This window comes from Hemitrygon akajei, chromosome 12 (genome assembly GCF_048418815.1).
Source record: "Hemitrygon akajei chromosome 12, sHemAka1.3, whole genome shotgun sequence".
NCBI classification, from domain to species: Eukaryota; Metazoa; Chordata; class Chondrichthyes; order Myliobatiformes; family Dasyatidae; genus Hemitrygon; species Hemitrygon akajei.
Window position 1 is genome coordinate 491,320 of NC_133135.1, and position 25,220 is coordinate 516,539.

General features: G+C 40.5%; 1 protein-coding gene across 2 annotated transcripts in view; it reads right to left on the reverse strand.

Annotated features, from left to right (window-relative positions):
* The window catches only part of LOC140736658 (guanine nucleotide exchange factor VAV3), a 464,504-nt gene that overhangs the window by 304,107 nt on the left and 135,177 nt on the right, over positions 1–25,220 (reverse strand). For both annotated transcript variants that reach the window (XM_073062466.1, XM_073062465.1), the window contains exon 3: positions 4,915–4,973. In XM_073062466.1, the coding sequence (XP_072918567.1) occupies positions 4,915–4,973 (59 nt within the window). The remainder of the gene's footprint in view (positions 1–4,914; positions 4,974–25,220) is intronic.

Below are 25,220 nucleotides of genomic sequence, written 5' to 3' on the forward strand. Positions count from 1 at the left end.
AACTAATATGGCAAAGGGATGGGAATCAGGATGATGGAGCTGAGCTTGAGCCATTAGATTTACAAGTAGATGATGGGTGTAACATAAACGTAAGAAAGGACAAGCCAGTGATTGGGTTCAAAGGCAGACAGAGCAAAGAGTTAAATTGTACTATACAGGCAAAATTCAAAAGTGCAAAGAATGCAGGACTGAAGGTGCTGTATTTAAATGCATGTAGCATTCGAAATAAGGTGGATGAACTCATGGCACAATTAGAGATTGGTTGGTATAACATTGTGGGCAATACTGAGTCATGGCTGAAAGAAGGCCATAGGTGGGAGTTCAACGTCCAAGGATACGCTTTGCATTGCAAGGACAGGCAGGAAGGCATAGGTGGTGGTGTGTTCCTGTTGGTAAGAGATGGAAGCAGATCTTTAGAAAGAGGTGACAATGGGTCACAGAATATTGAATCTTTGTGGATGGAGTTAAAAAATTGCAAGGGTAAAAAACCATTAATGGAAATGTATATAGGCCTCCAAATAGTAGCCAAGATGTGGGGTTGAGATTTCAAGATGAGCTGGAAAAGGCATGTAATAAGACCATAAGACACAGGAGCAGAATTGGGCCATTCAGCCCATCAAGCCTCCTGGATTCCACTCATCCCCAATACACCAGCCTTCTCGACATATCATTTGATGTCCTGACCGATTGAAGAATGATCCACGTCTGCCTTAAATATACCAAAGGACTTGGCCTCCACTGCAGTCTGTGGCAGAACATTCCACAGACTTACTACTGTCAGGCTAAAAATTTACTTCTTACTTCTGTTTTCAGGGGTCAGCACTCAATTTTGAGGCTGTGCTTTCAAGTTCTGAATTTGCCACCAGAGAAAACATCCTTTCCACATCAACCCTATCTACTCCTTTCAACATTTGGTAGGGTTCAATGACAGCCCCCCACATTCTTCTGATTTCCAGTGAGTACAGGAACAAAGCTTCTAAACGCTGCTCATATGTTAGCCCCCTCATTCCCAAAATCATGCTCATGAAACTCTGCTGGACTCTCTCCAACAGCAACACATCCTTTCTGAGATATTGAGCACAAAACTGTTGATAATACTCTAACTGTGGTCTGACTATAAGATCATAAGATATAGAAGCCGAAGAAGGACATTCAGCCCATCAAGTCTGCTGTGTCATTCAATCATGGGCTGATCCAATTCTTCCAGTCATCCCCACTCCTTTGCCTTCTCCCCATACCCTTTGATGCCCTGGCTAATCAGGAACCCAGTGTCTTATAAAGACTCAGCATTATCTCCTTGCTTTTATAAAAACATAAGCAACAGGAGCAGAAGTAGGCTATCTGGCCCATCGAGCCTACTCCGCCATTCAATAAGATCTTGGCTGATCTGAACATGGACTCATCTCCTCCTGCCTGCCTTTTCCCCTAATTCCCATACAATACAAAAATCTGTCCAACTTTGTCTGAAACTTACCAGCCACTGAAGTAAGACTCACTGGTCTGTAATTGCCTGGGCTATGTCTACTCCCTTTCTTGAATAATGGAACGACATCCACAACCCTCCAATCCTGCAGAACCTCTCCCGTCCCCACTGATGCTGCAAGGATCATTGCCAGAGGCTTAGCAATCTCCTCCCTCGCCTCCCATATTAGCCTGGGGTACATCTCGTCTGGTCCCGGTGACTTATCTAACTTGGTGCTTCCCAAAGCTCCAGCACATCCTCTTTCTTAATAGCTACATGCTCAAGCTTTTCAGTCCGCTGTCAGTCATCACTACAATGCCAAGATCCTTTTCTGTAGTGAATACTGAAGCAAAGCACTCATTTAGTACCTTTGCTATCTCCTCTGGTTCCATACACACTTTACCATTGTCACACTTGATTGGTCCTACTCTCTCACGTCTTATCCTCTTGCTCTTCATATACTTGTAGAATGCCTTGGGGTTCTCCTAATCCTGTCTGCAAAGGTTTTCTCATGGCCCCTTCTGGCTCTCCTAATTTCCTTCTTAAGCTCCTTCTTGCTAGCCTTATAATTTTCTAGATCTCTATCATTACCTAGTTTTTTGAAACTTTCATAAGCTCTTCTTTTCTTCTTGACTAGATTTACAACAGCCTTTATTACACACTCAACCTGTAAATTAAACTTCTTGGAGTCTTCACTTGGATTCCTAAGTCCCTCTGCACCTCTGATGTTTGAACCTTCTCCACATTTAGATAATAGTGTTATGAGTGATGAACAGATCTGATGGTCAATGGGGTGCAGAGTTAACCATTCCTAAACCCCCCCCCCCTCCTGAGAACTACGAACTATTGCTGTTGCTATGCTGCTATTGAGAGAGAGATAAAGCCCAGGCAAGAACATTTGCTACAGATAATAGGGGGAGAGAGACTGTTGATTTACTGTATTATGACTCTTCCTGGATTATTTACCTTCCACTACAAGGACTTTACTTTGCTCGTTAACATTCCTCAGGAGATAGCAGGAGTGGCTTGATTTGATGGACACAGTCATTCAGAGTTGATGGATAGCTGAGACCCCGTGAGTGGGGATAAAAGACAGGTCTGGAGAGACACCCTTCAGACACGCCAATGGACATTGACTGAGTGGTGGGAACCCACAGAAAGGTGGGGGCTTCGGAGACCTAACCAGGAGATCGGTCAGTAAAGCTCACAGTGTTACAGCAGGAAAGGTGGGGACTTGTGTGTTTTTCCACTCAGTGAACGGTCTAGCTGAAGGACGGAGAGGTCATAACTGAATGGCCACAACGACATGACGGATTAAGAAAGCAACGGAAGGTTTGGCTGCTGTAGCTGTTACATCTCGCTCGCTCTCTCTCTCTCTCTCTCCAACGATTTCAATACAACAACCATAACTACTTCAGCATTTATGAACTGAACTCTATACTTTCCTATGACAATTCATTTATCCCTAGACATCAATAGAGCTTGTTTATTATTGATTATTATTATTCCTACACTTTTAGGTTTATTACTGCTAACTTATTTTATATGTATATTTGCATTTTTGATATTGTATTGTGTAGTTTACTAATAAACACCTTTAGTTTGGTACCACCAGACTCCCAACAGATTCTTCTTTCTCTGCTGGTCAGACACCCAGTTACGGGGTAAGTAACAATAGTCTGCACTATTCTCCCTTTTACCAAAATCATTACCATACATTTCCCAACACTGTGTTCCCTTTGCCACTTTTTTGCCCATTCTTCCAATTTGTATCAGTCCTACTGCTATCGCATTGCTTCCTCAGCACTACCTACCCCTGCACCTGTCTTTGTATCACAGGACCATAAGATATAGGAGTGGAATTAGGCCATCTGGCCCATCAAGTTTGCTCCACCATTCAATCAGGGCTGATCCTTTTCTTCTATCTCTCCCTCAATCCCAGTTCCCGGCCTTTTCCCCATAGCATTTGATGCCATATCCAATCAAGAACTGATTAATCTCTGCCTTAAATACACCCAACAATCTGATACAACCAAGTACCTGGCCACCACAGCTGCATGTGGCAACAAATTCCACAAATTCACCAGCCTTTGGCTAAAGAAATTTCTCTGCATCTGTTTTGAAAGGGCACCCCTCTATCCTGAGGCTATGCCCTCTTGTCCTAGACTCTCCCACCATGGGAAACATCCTTTCCACGTCTAGGCCTTGCAAGATTCGAAAGGTTTCAATGAGATCCCCTCCCATCCTTCTGAATTCCAGCGAGTACAGACCCAGAGCCATCAAACGATCCTCGTAGATAACCCTTTCATTCCTAGAATTGTCCTTGTGAACCCCTCTACACCCTCTCCAATGCCAGCACATCTTTTCTAAGGTAAGAGGCCCAAACCTGTTCACAATACTGAAGGTGAAGCCTCAGCGTCACATAGTTGCTCTTGTATTCTAGACCTCTTGAAATGAATGCCAACGTGACATTTGCCTTCCTCACCACCCATTCAACCTGTGTTAACCTTCAGGGTGTTCCGCCCAAAGATTCCAAATTCCCTCTGTATCTCAGATATCTGGATTTTCTCCCCGTATAGAAAATAGTCTGCACATTGATTTCTACTGCCAAAGTGCATGACCATGCATTTTCCAACATTGTATTACATTTGCCACTTTCTTGCCCATTCTCCTAACCTGTCTAAATCCTTCCACATCCTACCTGTTTCCTCAATACTACCTGACTCTCCACCACCCTTCGTATTATCTGCAAACTTTTCCACAAAGCTACCCCTGCTCAAGGTGGTGGAGATGGGGAAGGTGAGATGTGGGGGGGGGGGGGAGGAAGATGGGGAGATGAGGTGGGGGAGAAGGAGTGGGGCAAATGGGCTGGATGAAATAAGTAGATGGGACATAGAGTGGGGGAAATGGGAGTGTATAGATGGGGAGGTAGGATGAGGGCGATGGAGAGGCGGGGCTGGAGAAATAGGGAGGGGGCGCTGGGGTGAGGGGAATAGCAAGATGGAGAGCAGAGATGAGATGGGGAAATGGAAATATAGGATGAGGGCAATGGGAAGATGGGGAGTTGGGGTGGGAAAGATGGGAATATGGGGTGAGGGAAATGGGGAGTTGGGGTGCAGAAGGGGAAGGGAGATAGGGTGAGGGAGATGGGTAGATGGGGATATGGGGAGGGGGAGATGAGAAAATAGGGAGAGGGAAATAGGAAGATGGGGAGACAGGGTGGAGTAATGGGGAGAGTGGGAGAGATGTTGGGAGAGAAAGGGAAATGGGTTTGGGGAGATGTGGTGGGAGAGAAAGGTAGATGGGGTGATGGAAATGAAAGATGTGGGGGAGATGGTGAGATTGGGTGGGGGAGCTGGGATATGCAAGATGGGGTGGGGAGATGTAAAGATAGGGGGATGGGGTTGGGGAGTTGAGTGGGAAAAGGCAACACAAAATTATTCTGTCCTTACCTGACCCCAGAGCTGAGGGCAATGGGTGTGTGTGAGAGATAGGAGAGGGTATCGATCACCTGGGGAAGAAGACAACAGTGATATTATTGATGGTCTGAATTGTTGCCCCGACCAACATTCTTTACCCAGGCATGGTCCACCCGCTTCTCCCCATACCTTTCATTCATCAGCCCTCCATACTCTCCCTCCCATCATATCATTATACTCGTACATCAGCACAGAGACTCCACACATCCCTACCTCCTAGCCAGACCTCTAACTTCCACCGACCCTTTCAACCTTCCATTTCTCTGTGCACCCCTCAGGCCTCCACACCCCCTGTCTCTGTAACCCACTCCAGCCCCTATATTCTTCTCTGTCTTTGTAACCTCCTCTGGCCTGTACAACCCTCCCAGTCCTTTGATACCCTTCTGGCCCCTACACTCTCTCTATCTCCGTAATCCACTCTGGCCACTACAGCTTTCCGTCTCTGTAACCACCCTCCCAGCCCTGACAACCCTCCCTGCCTCTATAACTTTTGATCCCTACATCCCTCTCCCTCTCTCTGTAACCACATCTGCAGAAAAAAGTACAGTTGTGGTTTCTGATATAACACTCAAAGTGTTATATCACAATGCATGGAGTATAAGAAATAAGGTGGATGATTTTGTTAAACAATTACAGAATGTCAGGTATAATGTTGCGGCCATCACTGAATCATGGCTGGAGGATGGTTGAAGTTGGAAGCTAAATTTCTGAGGTTACACATTGTATCATTGGGATAGGACATAGGCAGAGGGGGTGGTGTGGCTCTGCTGATAAAGAATGGCATCAAATCAGTGGAAAGATATGACATTGGATCAGAAGACGTTGAATTCTTGTGGGTTGAGTTAAGAAACTGAAAGGGTAAAAGGACCCTGCTGACAGTTATAAACAGGCTTCCCAACAGTAGCTGGGATATGGACTACAGATTACAACAGAAAATAGAAAAGGTGTGTCAAAAAGGCAATGTTATGATAGTCTTGGGAGATTTCAACATGCAGGAATGTCAGATTGGAAATGAATCTCAAGAGATGAGTTTTTTAAATGCCTAAGAGATGGCTTTTTAGAGCAGTTTGTTGTTGAGCATACTACGAGATAGAAACATAGAAAATAGGTGCAGGAGTAGGCCATTTGGCCCTTCGAGCCTGCACCGTCATTCAGTATGATCATGGCTGATCATCCAACTCAGATCCCTGTACCTGCTTTCTCTCCAAACCCCCTGATCCCTTTAGCCACAAGGGCCATATCTAACTTCCTCTTAAGTATAGTCAATGAACCGGCCTCAACTGTTTCCTGTGGCAGAGAATTCCACAGATTCACCACTCTCTGTCTGAAGAAGTTTTTCCTCATCTTGGTCCTAAAAGGCTTCCCCTTTATCCTTAAACTGTGACCCCTCATTCTGGACTTCCCCAACATCGGAAACAATCTTCCTGCATCTAGCCTGTCCAACCCCTTTAGAATTTTATACATTTCAATAAGATCCCTCCTCAATCTTCTAAATTCCAGTGAGTATAAGCCTAGTCGATCCAGTCTTTCTTCATATGAAAGTCTTGCCATCCCAGGAATCAATCTGGTGAACCTTCTCTGTACTCCCTCTATGGCAAGAATGTCTTTCCTCAGATTAGGGGACCAAAACTGCACACAATATTCTAGGTGCGGTCTCACCAAGGCCTTGAACAACTGCAGTAGAACCTCCCTGCTCCTGTACTCAAATCCTTTTGCTATGAATGACAACGTACCATTTGCCTTTTTCACCGCCTGCTGTACCTGCATGCCCACCTTCAATGACTGGTGTACAATGACACCCAGGGCTCGTTGCATCTCCCCTTTTCCTAATTGGTCACCGTTCAGATAATAATCTGTTTTCCTGTTCTTGCAACCAAAGTGGATAACCTCACATTTATCCACATTAAATTGCATCTGCCATGAAATTGCCCACTCACCTAACCTATCCAGGTCACCCTGCATCCTCTTAGCATCCTCCTCACAGCTAACACCGCCGCCCAGCTTCATGTCATCCGCAAACTTGGAGATGCTGCATTTAATTCCCTTGTCCAAATCATTAATATATATTGTAAACAACTGGGGTCCCAGCACTGAGCCTTGCGGTACCCCATTAGTCACTGCCTGCCATTCTGAAAAGGTCCCGTTTACTCCCACTCTTTGCTTCCTGTCTGCCAACCAATTCTCTATCCACATCAATACCATACCCCCAATACCGTGTACTTTAAGTTTGCACACTAATCTCCTGTGTGGGACCTTGTCAAAAGCCTTTTGAAAATCTAAATATACCACATCTACTGGCTCTCCCCTATCCACTCTACTAGTTACATCTTCAAAAAATTCTTTGACTCGTCAGACATGATTTTCCTTTCACAAATCCATGCTGACTTTGTCCGATGATTTCACCTCTTTCCAAATGTGCTGTTACCACATCTTTGATAACCGACTCTAGCATTTTCCCCGCCACCGATGTCAGACTAACCGGTCTATAATTCCCCGGTTTCTCTCTCCCTCCTTTTTTAAAAAGTGGGGTTACATTAGCCACCCTCCAATCCTCAGGAACTAATCCAGAATCTAAGGAGTTTTGAAAAATTATCACTAATGCATCCACTATTTCTTGGGCTACTTCCTTAAGCACGCTGGGTTGCAGACCATCTGGCCCTGGGGATTTATCTGCCTTTAATCCCTTCAATTTACCTAACACCACTTCCCTATTAACATGTATTTCCCTCAGTCCCTTACTATATCCGGAAGATTATTTATGTCCTCCTTAGTGAAGACAGAACCAAAGTAGTCATTCAATTGGTCTGCCATGTCTTTGTTCCCTGTGATCAATTCACCTGTTTCTGACTGTAAAGGACCTACATTTGTCTTGACCAATCTTTTTCTTTTCACGTATCTATAAAAGCTTTTACAGTCAGTTTTTATGTTCCCTGCCAGCTTTCTCTCATAATCTTTTTTCCCTTTCCTAATTAAGCCCTTTGTCCTCTGCTATTCTGGATTTGGTGTTATGTAATGAACCAGAGGTGATCAAGGAGCTTAAGGCAAAATAACCCTTAGGAGGTAGTGATCACAATATGATGGAGTTGAACTTGAAATTTGATGGGGAGAAAGTAAAAAATGACATCAAAGTATTTCAGTAGAATAAAGGCAATTACAATGGTAAGAGCGAGAAGTTAGTCAACGTAAATTGGAAGGACATGTTAGCAGGGTTGACAGTAGAGCAGCAATGGTGTGAATTTCTGGGAAAAGTGAAGCAGCTGCAGGATAGAGGTATTCAAAAAAATGAAAAAAATATACAAATGGCAAAATAGTACAACTGAGGCTGACAAGGGAAGTCAAAACTAATGAAAAAGCAACTAAAAGAATCATATGGAGGGAAAAAGACAAAATATGAAAGCAAGCTAGCTGACAATATCAAGCTGGATAGTAAAATCTTTTTCAAGAATGTAAATAATAAAAGAGAGATGAAAGTGGATATGGGAATGCTTAAAAATGAGGCCAGAGAAATAACAACAGGGGACAAAGAGCTGGCAGATGAATTAAATAAGCATTTTACATCAGTCTTCACTGTGGAAGACACTGATACTGTGCCAGAGATTGAAGAGTACAAAGGAAGAGAAGTGAGTGCAGTTACTATTACAAGGGAGAAGGTGCTCAAAAAGCTGAAAGACTTAAGGGTGCATAAGTCACCCAGACCAGATGAACTGCACCCTAGGGTTCTGAAAGAGGAAGCGGTAGAGATTGTGGAGGCATTAGTAATGATCTTTCAAAAATCATTGGACACTGGCATGGTGCCAGAGGACTGGAAAATTGCAAATTGCAAATTAGACTCAAAGAAAGGAGAAAGGCAGCAGAAAGGAAATTATAGACCAGTTATCCTGACTTCAATGGCTGGGAAGATGTTGGAATCAATTGTTAAGGATGAGGTTATGGAGTACTTGGTGACACAGCACAAGATAGAACAAAGTCAGCGCGGTTTCCTTAAGGGAAAATCCTGCCTGATAAACCTGTAGGAATTGTTTGAGGAGATTACAAGTAGGACAGATAAAGGGGATGCAGTGGATATTTGGACTTTCAGAAGGCCTTTGACAAGATGTCACACATGAGGCTGCTTACTACGTTAAGAGCCCATGGTATGGACTGAGCCTGCCTGTGAATGGAGTAACAGCAGTTTCTGTGCTGCTCCTAGTCTTTTTCCTTTCCCCCAGTTTAAACTTTGAATTTAAAATTTTTAGTTGCTGTTTCTTGAAGGGGAACAACATGTCTTTGAGGAGTGGGAAGAACTTATCTGAACCTGGTGATAAAGGCAATGGAAAAGGAAAGATGCAAAAGGAAAGATCTGATGAAATGCCATCGTGGGCCGAAGATATGGTTCGAACACTGAATTCAATTAAAGACCAACTGGAAAAGAACAGTAATGAAATGATGTAATTTCTGGGAAAACTTAAAGATATGGAAGTTCAAGTCATTACACATGAAGAGGAATTGAAGGCAACTAAGCAAAAATTGCTTGAAACTACTACTTGTTTGGAAAGATATCGAAATAAGATTATAGTCCTGGAAGCTAGGTCTTGCCAAAGGAATATACGAATTGTTGGGCTGCAGGAAGGAATCGAAAATGGAGACTTAACTGTTTACTTTGGTAAGCTTTTTTATACCTTATTTCCTACTATACTATCACAGCCACCTACTATAGGAAGAGCACATAGATTGTTTACTTCGAGACATCAAGATAAACTACGCGCTGTTTTGGTCTGTTTTCATCATTTTAAGATTAAGGATCAAATAATGCGACAGGCAAGAAAGCAGAGAGTTTTCAGATTTGAGAAATCTGAGCTCCGTTTCTATGAAGATTATCCGAAGGAGGTAATGGAGCAAAGATCAAAATTTGCTCTGGTAATGAAACAGGCATATGAAAAGAAATTGTTTCCTTCCTTGCGTCACCCAACAAGAATTAAAGTTTTTCCTCCCAATTCTCCTCGTATATTTTTTGATCCTAAAGTTGCACTGGCATTTGTTCAAACCATACCTGCTGTAACTTACGATTGAACTGTCTGGAAGGTCAGTTAACATTTCTGAAAGAAGATTTATGAAGATCAGGGGACTTGTTCATTATTGTATATCATTGGTTTGTTTTGGAAAGAAGATTTATGGTTCAAGTATGACTGTTTAAATGGTTATTCGGACATTTGACTGAGAAAAAAGATAACAGGACTTACTCCTTTAACCTAATATTTGTTTTTTTTTTGTTTCTTTCTTAATTAACTAACTGGTAGTTTTTCCTACTAATGGGGCTATTTTCTTTTTTATATATACTTAGCGGAGGTTTCAATTATTCATATAATATTATTAGTTATTAATATTATTAGAGGGTCAGCACAACATTGTGGGCTGAAGGGTTTGTAATGTGCTGTACTATTCTACGTTTCTATGTTAGTTGGTAGTTTTGAAAATTTAGTTGGGTTAAATATGCTATTAATGTTTCTCCTTGCTTTTTTTTTAGCTTTTTTTAAAAAGAAAATTGTGTTGATTTGCTATTAAGTACTATGCTTGGTTTCTCTAGGTAATATATTTTAAATCTTAATAACTATTTATCTTTTTAAATTTCTTTTTAATATATTAGCATGTTTTTTACATAATAGAATATTATAGCATCTTAAAACTGAATTTAAAGCTTTTTTAGGGGATCTAATGTTAAATTTAAGATGGCACTAGTTGTTCTTCTTAAGAGATAATAATTTTTTGGTTTTCTCTTTGTTAAAAAAAAGATTAAATATAAACATGGGATAGTTTGTAGATGCTGGAATGTAAACTCTTTTTTCTGTTGAGAGTTTCTCGTTTCTCTTACAAGGTCAGTGGATTTAATCTTTTTTTTAACTAGGGGGCAGGGTAGAGAACCTTTTTAAATTTTCTTTGGACAGACAGAGCAGTCTTGGCTTCGTTTTCGTATCACAGGGTGCTTTTGCTTTTTTCTGAGCTGTGGGGGGAGGGGGTGGGGTTAGAGTTAGGGTTTTTTTTCCATTGGGTGGTTCCGGAGCATGCGTGTTTTTTATGTAGTTGTATTCTTCATTGCCGCCATTTTTGATCATCCTATTTTGGTATGTGGTCTGCGCATGTGTAAAGTAGAATAAAATTATAGTATGGTATTTAAACGGGTTAATATAATAAGTTGGAACGTATGTGGTTGGAATCATCCTATCAAACGAAAAAAGACTTTTAAAATCATTAATCGATTCCAGCCTGATATAATATTTGCCCAAGAGACGTATATTAGGGTGGGAGATCAAGACAGATTTTTTGGATCGTGGAATGGTTTGAAATTTCACTCTACTTCTCAAAGTAAAACTAAAAGGGTGTCTATTTTTATTAAATCCAATATTTTGTTCCTTCAAGAGGATATTAAGTCAGATTTTAATGGTTGATTTTTAATTGTTAAAGGAGTAATTTGTAATAGAAAAGTTGTTTTGGTCAATTTGTATGGTCCTAACTTAGATGATCCTTTTTTAAAAAATGTATTTGCTCTATTGCCTGATTTAAATGAATATATGTTGATAATGGGCAGGGATTTTAACTGTTGTTTAAATCCCTTGATTGACAAGAACTCAACCAATCAGCGACTTCCAAATCGCTCTGCGTCACTTATTAATTCCTTTTTGACTGATTTTGGGTTGATTGAACTATGGAGATATTTACACCCTGATGACAGAGAATATTCTTTTTTCTCACACTTATAGAAAATATTCGAGGATCGATTACATTATAGTCGACCCTCGCCTCTTGCCTAGTGTTAAGAATTGTGAATATGACGCTATTGCTATATCTGATTATGCGCTTTTGAGATTGTCTTTCGAATTGATGATGTCATCCTTGCCCGCTCACCTTGGCGCCTATCCCAAATGTTATTGCAAAATTCTGACTTTGTTAGTTTGAAACCCAGATAAAAGAATTTTTTCTTTTTAATGATATAGGGGGTATGTCTAAATTAATCATACGGGATACATTTAAAGCATTTCTACATGGTCAGATCATTTCTTATTCAGCTAGGCTTAAAAAACAGACTAAAGTAGAATTAGATAAGATTTCAAAACAAATTAAAGATTTAGATAATATTTATGCGATTTCCCCTAATATTGACTTATTTAAACAAAGGATGGAACTTCAATCACAATATAATTTATTATTAACTCCTATTGAAGGCTACTTGCTTAAGCTAAAAAGTCAATTTTATATGTTTGGAGATAAAAAATAACAAACTGCTTGCATCTCAATTAAAAACGGCCAGAGCCAAAAGGCAAATTTTGAAAATTTGTAGGAAAGATGGCACTGTGGCTTGGGAATATGAAGAAATTAATAAGATTTTTCAGGATTTTTATACCGAACTTTATAAATCTCAATTTCCAGTGGATTCTTCTAAAATGAGTGCTTTTTTTTTACAAAAGATTGCTTTTCCTCAAATTTCTGTTGTGGATCAAAACATTCTTGATGCCCAAATTACTGAAGCCGAAATTCATAAAGCTATTTTTTTCAATGCAATCTGGTAAGGCCTCTGGACTTGATGGCTATCCTGTAGAATTCTATAAAAAACTCAGAAAATTGCTTTTTCCGTATATGTTGAAAATGTTTAAGGACTCTTTTGTGAAAGGTGATTTACCCTCTACTTTTTATGAGGCTTCTATTTCTATAATTTTTAAAAAAAGATAAAAATCCTACTGATTGTGCCTCATATAGACCTATTTCATTATTGAATGTTGATGCTAAGATCCTGTCAAAGATAATGGCCAATTGGTTGCAAAATATTTTGAGTAAAGTTATTTTTAGAGATCAAACAGGATTTATAAAGGCAAACACGAGGAAATCTGCAGATGCAGGAAGATTGTTTCCGATGTTGGGGAAGTCCAGATCGAGGGGTCACAGTTTAAGGATAAAGGACCGAGATGAGGAAAAACTTCTTCACACAGAGAGTGGTGAATCTGTGGAATTCTCTGCCACAGGAAACAGTTGAGGCCGGTTCATTGGCTATATTTAAGAGGAAGTTAGATATGGCCCTTGTGGCTAAAGGTATCAGGGGGTATGGAGAGAAAGCAGGTACAGGGTTCTGAGTTGGATGATCAGGCATGATCATACTGAATGGCGGTGCAGGCTCGAAGGGCTGAATGGCCTACTCCTGCACCTATTTTCTATGTTTCTATGTTTTCTTGCGGTCTTATATCCACTCTCATTTCTCTTTTATTTTTAACATTTTTGAAAAAGCTTTTACAATCTACTTTGATTTTAAATGCCAGCTGGCTTTCATATTTCTTCTTTTACTTTCTAATGATTTTTTTAGTTACTCTCTGTAGGTTTTTAAAAACTTCCCAATACTCTTTCTTCCCACTAATTTTTGCTTTGTTGTCTGCCCTTCTTTTTGCTTTTACAATAGCTTTGACTTCCCTTGTCAGCCATGGTTGTACTATTTTACCATTTGAGTATTCCTTCATTTTTGGAATACTCATGTCCTGCACCTTCCTCATTTTTCCCAGAAACGCATACCATTGCTGCTCTGCTGTCATCCCTGCCACCATCTCTTTCCAATTTACTTTGGCCAATTCCTCTCTCATACCACTGTACTTACTCCACTGAAATACTGCTACATCAGACTTTACTTTCTCCCTATCAAATTTCAAGTTGAACAATCATATTGTGATCACTGGTTCCTAAGGGTTCTTTTACTTTAAGCTCCCTAATTGCCTCGGGTTCATTACATAACACCCAATCAAGAATAGCTGATCCCCGAGTAGGCTCAATGAAAAACTGCTCTAAAAAGCTATCTCTTATGCATTCAACAAACTCAGTCTCTTGAGATCCATTACGAATCTGATTTCCCCAATCAACATGCATGTTAAAATCTCCCATAACTACCATAACCTTGCCCTTTTGACATGCCTTTTCCATTTCCTTTTCTGATCTGTGGTCCACCTCCCAGCCACTGTTGGGACGCCTGTATATAACTGCCATCAGGGTCCTTTTACCCTTGCAGTTCCTTAACCAATAAGAATTCAACATCTTCCGATCCTATGTCACATCTTTCTACTGATTTGATGCCATTCTTTACCAGTACAGCCACACCACCCCTTCTGTCTACTTTCCTCTCCGTTTGATATAACATGTAACCTTGACAATTCAGATCCCAACTAAAGAGGCAGGACTGTGCAGGTGCGTGACCTCAGAGTGCGGAAGTCTTAAAAAGAACACCGCCATATCCAGCAGGCAGAGGAGTGAGAGAGTGCAGAGTGATAGGGCTTTGGCTCAACGGGCTTAGGCGGGAACAGGAAGAGGCTTCCTGCAACCGTTGAGTCTTATAGTAAAGGGGTAAATTACAGGTTTATTTATTTAGTAATAACAGTAGCATTAGAGGTATGTATCTAGGATTAGGGTTGTGCTTGGAGATCCAGATGTGGGGACCCTGGGAGACTCCCAGCCTCCCCAAGGATTACATCTGCACCAGGTGCATTGAGATGAGGCTCTTTAAGGACCTCGTTCGGGATCTGGAGCTGCAACTTGATGACCTTCAGCTAATTAGGGAAAGTGAGGAAGTGATTGATAATACCTATAGAGAGATAGTGGACAGCACCTCTGTGACAGTCCCCCTCAGAAACTGATACATTGTTTTAGATACTGTTGGAGAGGTTGACCTGACAGAGGAAGACCACAGAGAATGGGACTCTGGCACACTGCCCAGTACTGTGATCAAGAGAGCAAGGAGAAATGCAGTAGTTATAGGGGATTCCACAGTGAGGGGAACAGACAAGAGATTCTGTGAGCCAGACCCGGATGGTGTGTTGCCTCCCTGGTGACAGGGTACATAGAACATAGAATAGTACAGCACATTACAGGCCCTTCGGCCCACAATGCTGTGCCGACCCTCAAACCCTGCCTGCCATATAACCACCCAACTTAATTTCCTCCATATACCTGTCTAGTAGTCTCTTAAACTTCACTAGTGTATCTGCCTCCACCACTGACTCAGGCAGTGCATTCCATGCACCAATCACTCTCTGAGTGGAGAACTTTCCTCTAATATCCCCCTTGAACTTCCCTCCCCTTACCTTAAAGCCATGTCCTCTTGTACTGAGCAGTGTTGCCCTGGGGAAGAGGCGCTGGCTGTCCACTCTGTCTATTCCTCTTAATACCTTGTACACCTCTATCACGTCTCCTCTCATCCTCCTTCTCTCCAAAGAGTAAAGCCCTAGCTCCCTTAATCTCTGATCATACTCCATACTCTCTAAACCAGGCAGCATCCTGGTAAATCTCCTCTGTACCCTTTCCAATGCTTCCACATCCTTCCTACAGTGAGGCGACCAGAACTGGACACAGTACTCCAAGTGTGGCCTAACTAGAGTTTTATAGAGCTGCATCATTACATCGCATCTCTTAAACTCTATCCCTCGACTTATGAAAGCTAACACCCCATAAGCTTTCTTAACTACCCTATCTACCTGTGAGGCAATTTTCAGGGATCTGTGGACATGTACCCCCAGATCTCTCTGCTCCTCCACACTACCAAGTATCCTGCCATTTACTTTAAACTCTGCCTTGGAGTTTGTCCTTCCAAAGTGTACCACCTCACACTTCTCCGGGTTGAACTCCATCTGTCACTTCTCAGCCCACTTCTGCATCCTATCAATGTCTCTCTGCAATCTTTGACAATCCTCTACACTATCTACAACACCACCAACCTTTGTGTCGTCTGCAAACTTGCCAACCCACCCTTCTACCCCCACATCCAGGTCGTTAATAAAAATCACAAAAAGTAGAGGTCCCAGAACAGATCCTTGTGGGACATCACTAGTCACAACTCTCCAATCTGAATGTACTCACTCCACCACGACACTCTGCCTTCTGCAGGCAAGCCAATTCTGAATTCACTTTGCCAAACTTACCTGGATCGCATGCCTTCTGACTTTCTGAATAAGCCTACCATGTGGAACCTTGTCAAATGCCTTACTAAAATCCATGTAGATCACATCCACTACACTACCCTCATCTATATACCTGGTCACCTCCTCAAAGAACTCTATCAGGCTTGTTAGGCACGATCTGCCCTTCACAAAGCCATGCTGACTGTCCCTGATCAGACCATGATTCTCTAAATGCCCATAGATCCTATCTCTAAGAATCTTTTCCAACAGCTTTCCCAGCAGAGATGTAAGGCTCACTGGTCTATAATTAGCTGGACTATCCCTACTACCATTTTTGAACAAGGGGACAACATTCGCCTCCCTCCAATCCTCCGGTACCATTCCCGTGGACAACGAGGACATAAAGATCCTAGCTAGAGGTTCATCATTCTCTTCCCTTGCCTCGTGGAGCAGCATGGGGAATATTCCATCAGGCCCCGGGGACTTATCCGTCCCAATGTATTTTAACAACTCCAACACCTCCTCTCCCTTAATATCAACATGCTCCAGAACATCAACCTCACTCATATTGTCCTCACCATCATCAAGTTCCCTCTCAGTGGTGAATACTGAAGTGAAGTATTCATTGAGGACCTCGCTCACTTCCACAGCCTCCAGGCACATCTTCCCACTTTTATCTCTCATCGGTCCCACCTTCACTCCTGTCATCCTTTTGTTCTTCACATAACTGAAGAATGCCTTGGGGTTTTCCTTTACCCTACTCGTCAAGGCCTTCTCATGTCCCCTTCTTAAGCTCCTTTCTTGCTACCCTATATTCTTCAATAGACCCATCTGATCCTTGCTTCCTAAACCTCATGTATGCTGCCTTCTTCCACCTGACTAGATTTTCCACTTCACTTGTCACCCATGGTTCCTTCACACTACCATTCTTTATCTTCCTCACCGGGACAAATTTATCCCTAACATCCTGCAAGAGACCTCCTCTCTTTTACTGTCTACGTCATTGGTACCAATATGTACCAAGACTTAAACATCGACCACATGTCCATAGTATATTTCCCTGCAAAAACATCATTCCAATTCGCACCCGCAAGTTCTAGCCTCATAGCCTCATAATTTGCCATTCCCCAATTAAAAATTTTCCTGTCCTCTCTGATTCTATCTTTTTCCATGATAATGCTAAAGGTCAGGGAGCGGTGATCACTGTCACCCAGATGCTCACCCACTGACAGATCTGTGACTGACACAGTTCATTACCTAATACTAGATCTAGTATGGCATTCTCCCTAGTCGGTCTGTCAACATACTGTGACAGGAATCCATCCTGGACACACTTAAACTCTGCCCCATCTAAACCCTTGGAACTAATCAAGAGCCAATCAATATTAGGGAAGTTAAAGTCATCCATGATAACAACTCTGTTATTTTTGCACCTTTCCAAAATCTGCCCTCAGTATCTCTGCTGTTACCAGGGGTCCTATAGAATACCCCAAGTCTGCTCCCTTCCTGTTCCTGACTTCCACCCATACTGACTCAAAAGAAGATCCTGCTACATTACCCACCCTTTCTGCAGCTGTAATAGTATCCCTGACCAGTAATGGCCACCCCTCCTCCCCTTTCACCCCCTCTCTATCCCTCTTAAAGCACTGAAATCCAGGAATATTGAGAATCCATTCCTGCCCTGGTGCCAGCCAAGTCTCCATAATGACCACTACATCATAATTCCATGTATGTATCCAAGCTCTCAGTTCATCACCTTTGTTCCTGATGCTTCTTGCATTGAAGTACACACACTTTAGCCCTTCAACCTTACTACCTTTATACCCTTTATTCTGCTGCTCTTTCCTCAAAGCCTCTCTATATGCTAGGTCTGGCTTTACTCCATGCACTTCATGCTCTCATCTATGACTGCCTCATTCTCCCGTATGAGTCGAAGGTCATCCAGCTGCTGCTCCAGATTCCTCACACGGTCTTCCAGATCGCCCAGCCACAAGCACTTCTGGCTGATGTGACTCTGCGGGAGAGGGGAGCTCCCCCAAGACTGCCACATCTCACAGGAGAGGCACATCACCATCTCATGAGTCATTGTAAAGACTAACTGGGAACAAGCTCATCCTCCACCTCTTGTCGTCGAAGCCTCTTGAGTCAAAGCCTCAAATCTCCACTCCTTCACTGGCCGCTTTTCACAGGCCGCTCCACTTGAGGTAACCCTCTATTTATTTGTTTGAGCTTTTCAAACTGCTTGGTCACCTGATATCTCAGATTGGGTCCAGAGTATTCTGAGGAGAGAGGGCGAGCAGCCAGAAGTCTTGGTACATATTGGTACCAATGACATAGACAGTAAAAGAGAGGAGGTCCAAAAGCAAGATTACTGGGAGCTAGGAAGAAAATTGAAAAGCAGGACCTCCAGAGTAATAATCTCAGGATTACTGCCTGAGCCATGCGCTAATGAAGGTAAGAATAGCAGACTTAAGCAGATGAATGTGTGGCTAAGTAACTGGTGCAGGAGGCAGGGCTTCAAATTCTTGGATCATTGGGATCTATTTTGGGGGAGGCATGACTTATACAGAAACGATGGGTTACACCTGAACTCAAAGGGTACTAATATCCTGGTGGGATTGTTTAATATAGCTGTTAGGGAGGGTTTAAACTAATTTGGCAGGCGGAAGGAAACCAGGGTGTTAGGGTCGAGGAAGAGGAAAATAGAAATAAGTCAGATACTGTGCAGCAAAGATGGCAAGAAGGACAGGCAGGTGAATAGACAGGATAATCTGCTGTGCAATAGAAATATAGCAAAGTCAGTAACAGATACTGAGCTAAATGTACTGTACTTAAATGCATGCAGCATTAGAAATAAAGTGGATGACCTTGTTGTACAGCTACAGGTTAAAAGATACGACATCGTGGCCATCACTGAGTCATGGCTAAATGATGGATGTGATTGGGAGCTGAACATTCAAGGACACACAGTGTATAGGAAAGATAGGAAGGTAGGTAAAGGGGGTGGCGTGGCCCTGATGGTAAGCAACGATATCAAATCACTAGAAAGAAGGGACATAGGATCAGAAGAGGTAGAATCCTTATGGGTCGAGTTAAAAAATGGCAAGGGTAAAAAGACACTAATAGCAGTTATATACAGGCCTCGAAACAGCAGATGGAATTTGGACTACAAGTTACAGCTGGAAATAGAAAAAGCATGTCAGAAGGAAAATGTAAAGATAATTATCATATATTTTAATATGAAAGTGGATTGGGAAAGTCAGGAAGGAACTGGATCTCAGGAGAGGGAGTTTGTAGAATGCCTACGGGATGGCTTTTTGGAGCAGCTTGTCCATAAGCCCACCAGGGGATTGGTTGTTTTGGATTGGGTGCTGTGTAATGAACCTGAGGTGATTAGGGAGCTAGAGGTAATGGAACCCCTTGAAAGTAGTGATCATATTATGACTGAGTTCAGTTTCAAATTTGAAAAGGAGAAGCTGGTATCAGGTATATCGATATTTCAGTGGAACAAAGGAAATCACGGTAGTATGAGAGAGGAACTGGTGCAAATTGATTGGAAAAGTAAGCTAGATGGAGGGATGGTAGAGCAGAATTGGATGAAATTCCTACAAGAAACAAGGAAAGTGCAAGAAAAATATATTCCAAGAAAAAAGAAAATCATGAATGGAAAAATGGCACAAATGTGGCTAACGAGAGAGGTTAAGGTTAAAATAAAAGCAAAACAGATGGTGTATAAGGAAGCAAAACGGGATTCTCCACGGCACTCATGGAGTGAGGTTGGATCCAGCTTCTCTCCATTACAGTTATTCTTTTTAACCCAGGATCACCCTTATTTAACCTACTCTTATCTACACTAGAAGACTCTTATTATTGAACTTTTTCTGGGGCTTTGGTTGGGAACTTTTGAAGATATGTGCATAGAAATCTATATAGGAACAATATAGATATTGGAACATAGGAACTATATTAAGGAACTATAGGAAGATAGGAACAAATTGATTTCTTCTTTTCAACTAATTTTACAGAAGAAATTTCCAATAGGACACTTTGGGACACTTTTAAGGCATAAATCTGAGGTCAAGTTATTTCCTATTCTGTTGGTATGAGGAAACGTATTAAGAATGAAGCATTATTATTGGTTGATAAGATCAAATAAATTAATAAGAAATATTCCATTGCTCCTAGTAAGGAGCTTTATAAACAGAGTCGAGCTTCAAATGGAATATAATCAATTACTTATATCCTCAATTGAAAACCAATTAATGAAAACCAGAAATGAGTTTTACATACATAGTGATAAATCGGGTAAATTATTAGCTAACCAATTGAAAACTGCCTCGGTTAAACACCAAATCATTAAGATTCGTAAACAAGATGATAATTTGACAATTAATCATGGCGAAATAAACAAATCTTTTCAAGATTTTTATACCGCTTTATATAATTCTGATTTTCCCAAGGATCCTAATACTATGTATAACTTCTTAAGGAAATTGAATTTTCTGAAACTATCACCCGAAGAACGTTTAACATTAGAAACTCCTATCACAGACGAAGAAATAAAAGGTGTCATTCATTCAATGAATTCTGGTAAAGCACCAGGTCCAGACGGTTATACAGCAGAATTTTAAAAAATGTTTTTCTTCTATTCTCTCTCCTTGGCTAGGTAGAGTTTTTAAAGAAGCAATTAAATTGGGTAAATTACCACAATTATTTTATAGGGCTTCTATCTCCCTAATATTAAAAAAGAATAAAGACCCCACTGAGTGTGCATCACATCGACCGATATTTTTGTTGAATGTAGATTCCAAGATTTTTTCTAAGATATTGGTGACTAGATTGGAGAAGGTGTTAACTCGAATTATTTCTCTGGATCAAACTGGATTTATTAAAAACCGGTACTCTTCTTTTAACATTAGGAGATTAATGAATATTGTTTACACTCCTTCATGTAGCATTCCAAAATGTGTCATTTCATTGGATGCTGAGAAAGCATTTGACAGAGTTGAATGGCCATATTTATTTACTGTATTTGAGAAATTTAATTTTAGTTTGACATTTATATCTCGGATTAAATTGATATATCATACCTCAGTAGCTTCGGTTATTACTAATAATCAAAGATCTTCCTTTTTTTGTTTATTTCGGGGCACCAGGCAAGGTTGTCCTCTCAGTCCTCTATTTGACATTGCTCTGGAAACTTTAGCAATAGCTATTTGGGAATTATCTAATATTTTTGGTATTAACCGCGGGAATGAGATACATAAGCTATCATTATATGCAGATGATTTATTATTGTATATTTCTAATCCTGAGGAACCCATTCCTGCAGTTTTATTTTTGTTGGCTCAGTTTAGTAATTTTTTGGGTTACAAACTGAACCTTAATAAGAGCGAACTATTTCCTCTAAATATGCACATCCCAATATGTGGATGGTTACCTTTTAAATTGGTTATTGACTATTTTATATATTTAGGGATTAAAATTACCAAATAACAAAGATTTATTTAAGGCTAACTTTTTATCTTTAATTGATGAGATTAAACAGTTATTTACTAATTGGTCACCAATCTCTGCTATCAAGATGTTTATATTACCCAAATTTTTATATTTATTTCAAGCGGTATCAATTTTTATTCCGAAATCTTATTTTGATAGTGTTGATTCTAAAATCTCTTCTTATATTTGGCAGAATAAAAATCCGAGGCTAGGCAAAAAATACTTACATAAGTCTAAAAAGGAGGGTGGTCTGGCGCTGCCGAATTTTAGATTTTACTATTGGGCAATTAATATTCGTTATTTGAAATTTTGGTTATGGGATTTGGATATAACTTTAAGTCCTCACTTGGTAAATCTTGAATGTAACTCGGTACAAGGGTTTTCACTGGGTTCTATTCTAGGGACTTCGCTTCCCTTTGCTTCTTCTAAATTGTATAAACAATTAGATAATCCAATAGTTAAGTATACTTTACGAATATGGCTTCTATTTCGGAAATTTTTTGGGTTAAATCAACTTATTCTAGCAAGTCCTATTATATCTAACTATTTTTTCTAACCTTCTATTATAGATCAAGCCTACTTGATTTGGAAAACTAAAGGTATTTTACGATTCTGTGATTTATTTTTGGATAATTGTTTTATGTCATTTGAACAATTATCTAACAAATATAATTTACCTAGATCTCATTTCTTTAGATATTTACAGGTTAGAAATTTTAAAAGTACCATCCTTCCTACTTTCCTGAACTTACACTCTACGGATAGTTTGGAAAAAATCTTGTATTAAATCTTTCTCAGAAAAGTGCAATAGCATCTATCTATAATATAATTATGAAAATTCATTCAGATGTATCTAATAAAATTAAAAATGATTGGGATAGTGAACTTAAGCTTACCCTACCTATCGAAAAATGGGAAAATAAATTTCAATTAGTTAATTCATCCTCTATATGTACTAAACATTCATTGATACAATTCAAAGTAGTTCATTGGGCCCATATGTCCAAGGATAAATTAGCTCGTTATTATTCTCCTACAAGTCCAGAATGTGACAGATGTCATTCTGAGACCACTTCTTTAACTCATATGTTTTGGTCATGTTCTGCTCTGAAATAATATTGGGAAGATATCTTTGACATTATTTCAACTGTTTTGAATATTGATTTACAACCTCATCCTATTATGGCAATTTTCGGTTTACCAATGATAGAACCACACCATTTAACCTCTTCAGCACGATGGATGATTGCATTTCTCACATTAATGGCTAAAAGATTGATTTTGTTGAATTCAAAGGAGATTAATCCTTCCACTACGTTTCATTGGTTCTCTCAAACTTTGTTATGTTTAAACTTAGAAAAAATCAGAAATGTTATATATGACCCTTCTATTAAATTTGATCAGACCTGGAGGCCTTTTATTCAACACTTTCATATGACATGATTTGACCTCTTTCCAAACCTACTTTTTCGGTGTTAATATATGTAGGGAGGTTCGAAGCGGATGACACTAATGGTCCTTTTTTTTTTGATGCTATAAACAGCCCATGTTCTTTTCCTTTCCTTTTTTTTCTGTTAGGTTAGTTTAGTTCTTTTTTTTGGGGTATACATTTTTTTTCTACTTTTTTGTCTTTTTGGATATATTAATCCTATCTTCTGTGAACTTTACATCTGTATTTTGAACATTTTTGGGAGGTTTATTACCTTTGTATTAACTGAACATATAACTATATATGTTATCTATTAACAATGTAATTCCAATAATTGTGTAACAATACTATGTATATCCATTATTTTGATATTGATAAAAAGATTGAAAAAGAAAAAAGAAAAGAAAAGGAAGCAAAAATTAGTGGGAAAACTGAGGACTGGACGACTTTTAAAAACTTACAGAAGGGAACTAAGAAAGTCATTAGGAAAGAAAAGATGAATTACGAAAGGAAGTTGGCAATTAACATAAAAAAGGATACTAAGAGTATTTTTAAATATATGAAGAGTAAAAGAGTGACACGGGTAGATATAGGACTGATTGAAAATGATGCTGGAGAAATTATAATGGGTAATAAAGAGATGGCAGAGAAACTAAATGAGTATTTTGCATCAGTCTTCACAGTGGAAGACATTAGCAACATACCTGATAGCCAGAGGTCTCAGGGAATAGAATTTGGTACAGTCAAGATTACTAGAGAGAAAGTGCTTGGAAAGCTAAATGGACTAAGGATAGATACGTTTCCCGGACCGGATGAGGTGCACCCATGGGTTCTGAAGGAGGTGGCTTTGGAGATTGTGGAGGCATTGGAAATGATCTTCCAGGAATCAACAGACTCTGGCATGGTTCCGGAGGACTGGAAGGTTGCAAATGTAGTTCAGCTGTTTAAGAAAGGAGGGAGGCAGCATAAAAAAAAATTACAGACCTACTAGTCTGACATCGGTAGTTGGAAAGTTATTGGAGTCGATGCTCAAGGATGAGGTTATGAAATACCTTGAGGTGCATGGCAAGATAGGCCCAAGTCAGCATGGTTTCATGAAGGGAAGAATCTGCCTCAACAACCTATTGGAATTTTTTGAGGTAATCTCAAATAAGATTGACAACGGAGAGGCTGTGGATGTTGCGTTTTTGGATTTGCAAAAGGTCTTCGATATGTTGCTGCATAAGAGGCTGCTCAATAAGATGAGAGCCCATGGAATTACAGGAAAGATATTGGAATGGGTGGAGCATTGGCTGATAGGCAGAAAGCAAAGGGTGGGAATAAAGGGATCCTATTCTGGTTGGTTGCCGGTTACTAGTGGTGTTCTGCAGGGGACGGTGTTGGTGCCGCTTCTTTTTACACTGCATATCGATGATTTAGATTATGGATTAAATGGTTTTGTGGCTAAGTTTGTGGATGGCACCAAGATAGGTGGAGGAGCAGGAAGTGTTGAAGAAACGGAAAGGTTGCAGAGAGACTTGGTCAGTTTAGGAGAGTGGGCAGAAAAATGGCAGATGTGATACAATGTTGAGAAATGTACAGTTGTACATTTTGAAAGAAGAAATAATTGGGCAGATTATTATTTAGATGGGGAGAAAATTCAAAAATTGCAAGTGCAAAGGGACTTGGGGGTCCTCGTGCAGGATACCCTAAAGGTTAACCACCAGGTTGGATCGGCAGTAAGGAAAGCGAATGCTATGTTGGCATTCATTTCAAGAGGAATAGTGTATAAAAGTAAGCAGGTGTTGATGAGGCTCTATGAGACACTGGTGAGACCTCATTTGGAATACTGTGTGCAGTTTTGGGCCCCCTATCTTAGAAGGGATATACTGATGTTGTAGAGAGTTCAGAGAAGATTTACAAGGATGATTCCTGGAATGCAGGGGCTAACATATGAGGAGCATTTGTCGGCTCTTGGACTGTATTCATTAGAGTAGAGAAAAATGAAAGGGGGTCTCCAGTTCTAGTCGCCTCACTATAGGAAGGATGTGGAAGCATTGGAAAGTGGAGATTTACCAGGATGCTGCCTGGTTTAGAGAGTATGGATTATGATCAGAGATTAAGGGAGCTAGGGCTTTACTCTTTGGAGAGAAGGAGGATGAGAGGAGACATGATAGAGGTGTACAAGATATTAAGAGGAATAGACAGAGTGGACAGCCAGCGCCTCTTCCCCAGGGCACCACTGCTCAGTACAAGAGGACATGGCTTTAAGATAAGGGGAGGGAAGTTCAAGGGGGATATTAGAGGAAGTTTTTTCACTCAGAGAGTGGTTGGTGCGTGGAATGCACTGCCTGAGTCAGTGGTGGAGGCAGATACACTAGTGAAGTTTAAGAGACTACTAGACAGGTATATGGAGGAATTTATTTATATAGGAGGCAGGGTTTGAGGGTCAGCACAACATTGTGGGCTGAAGG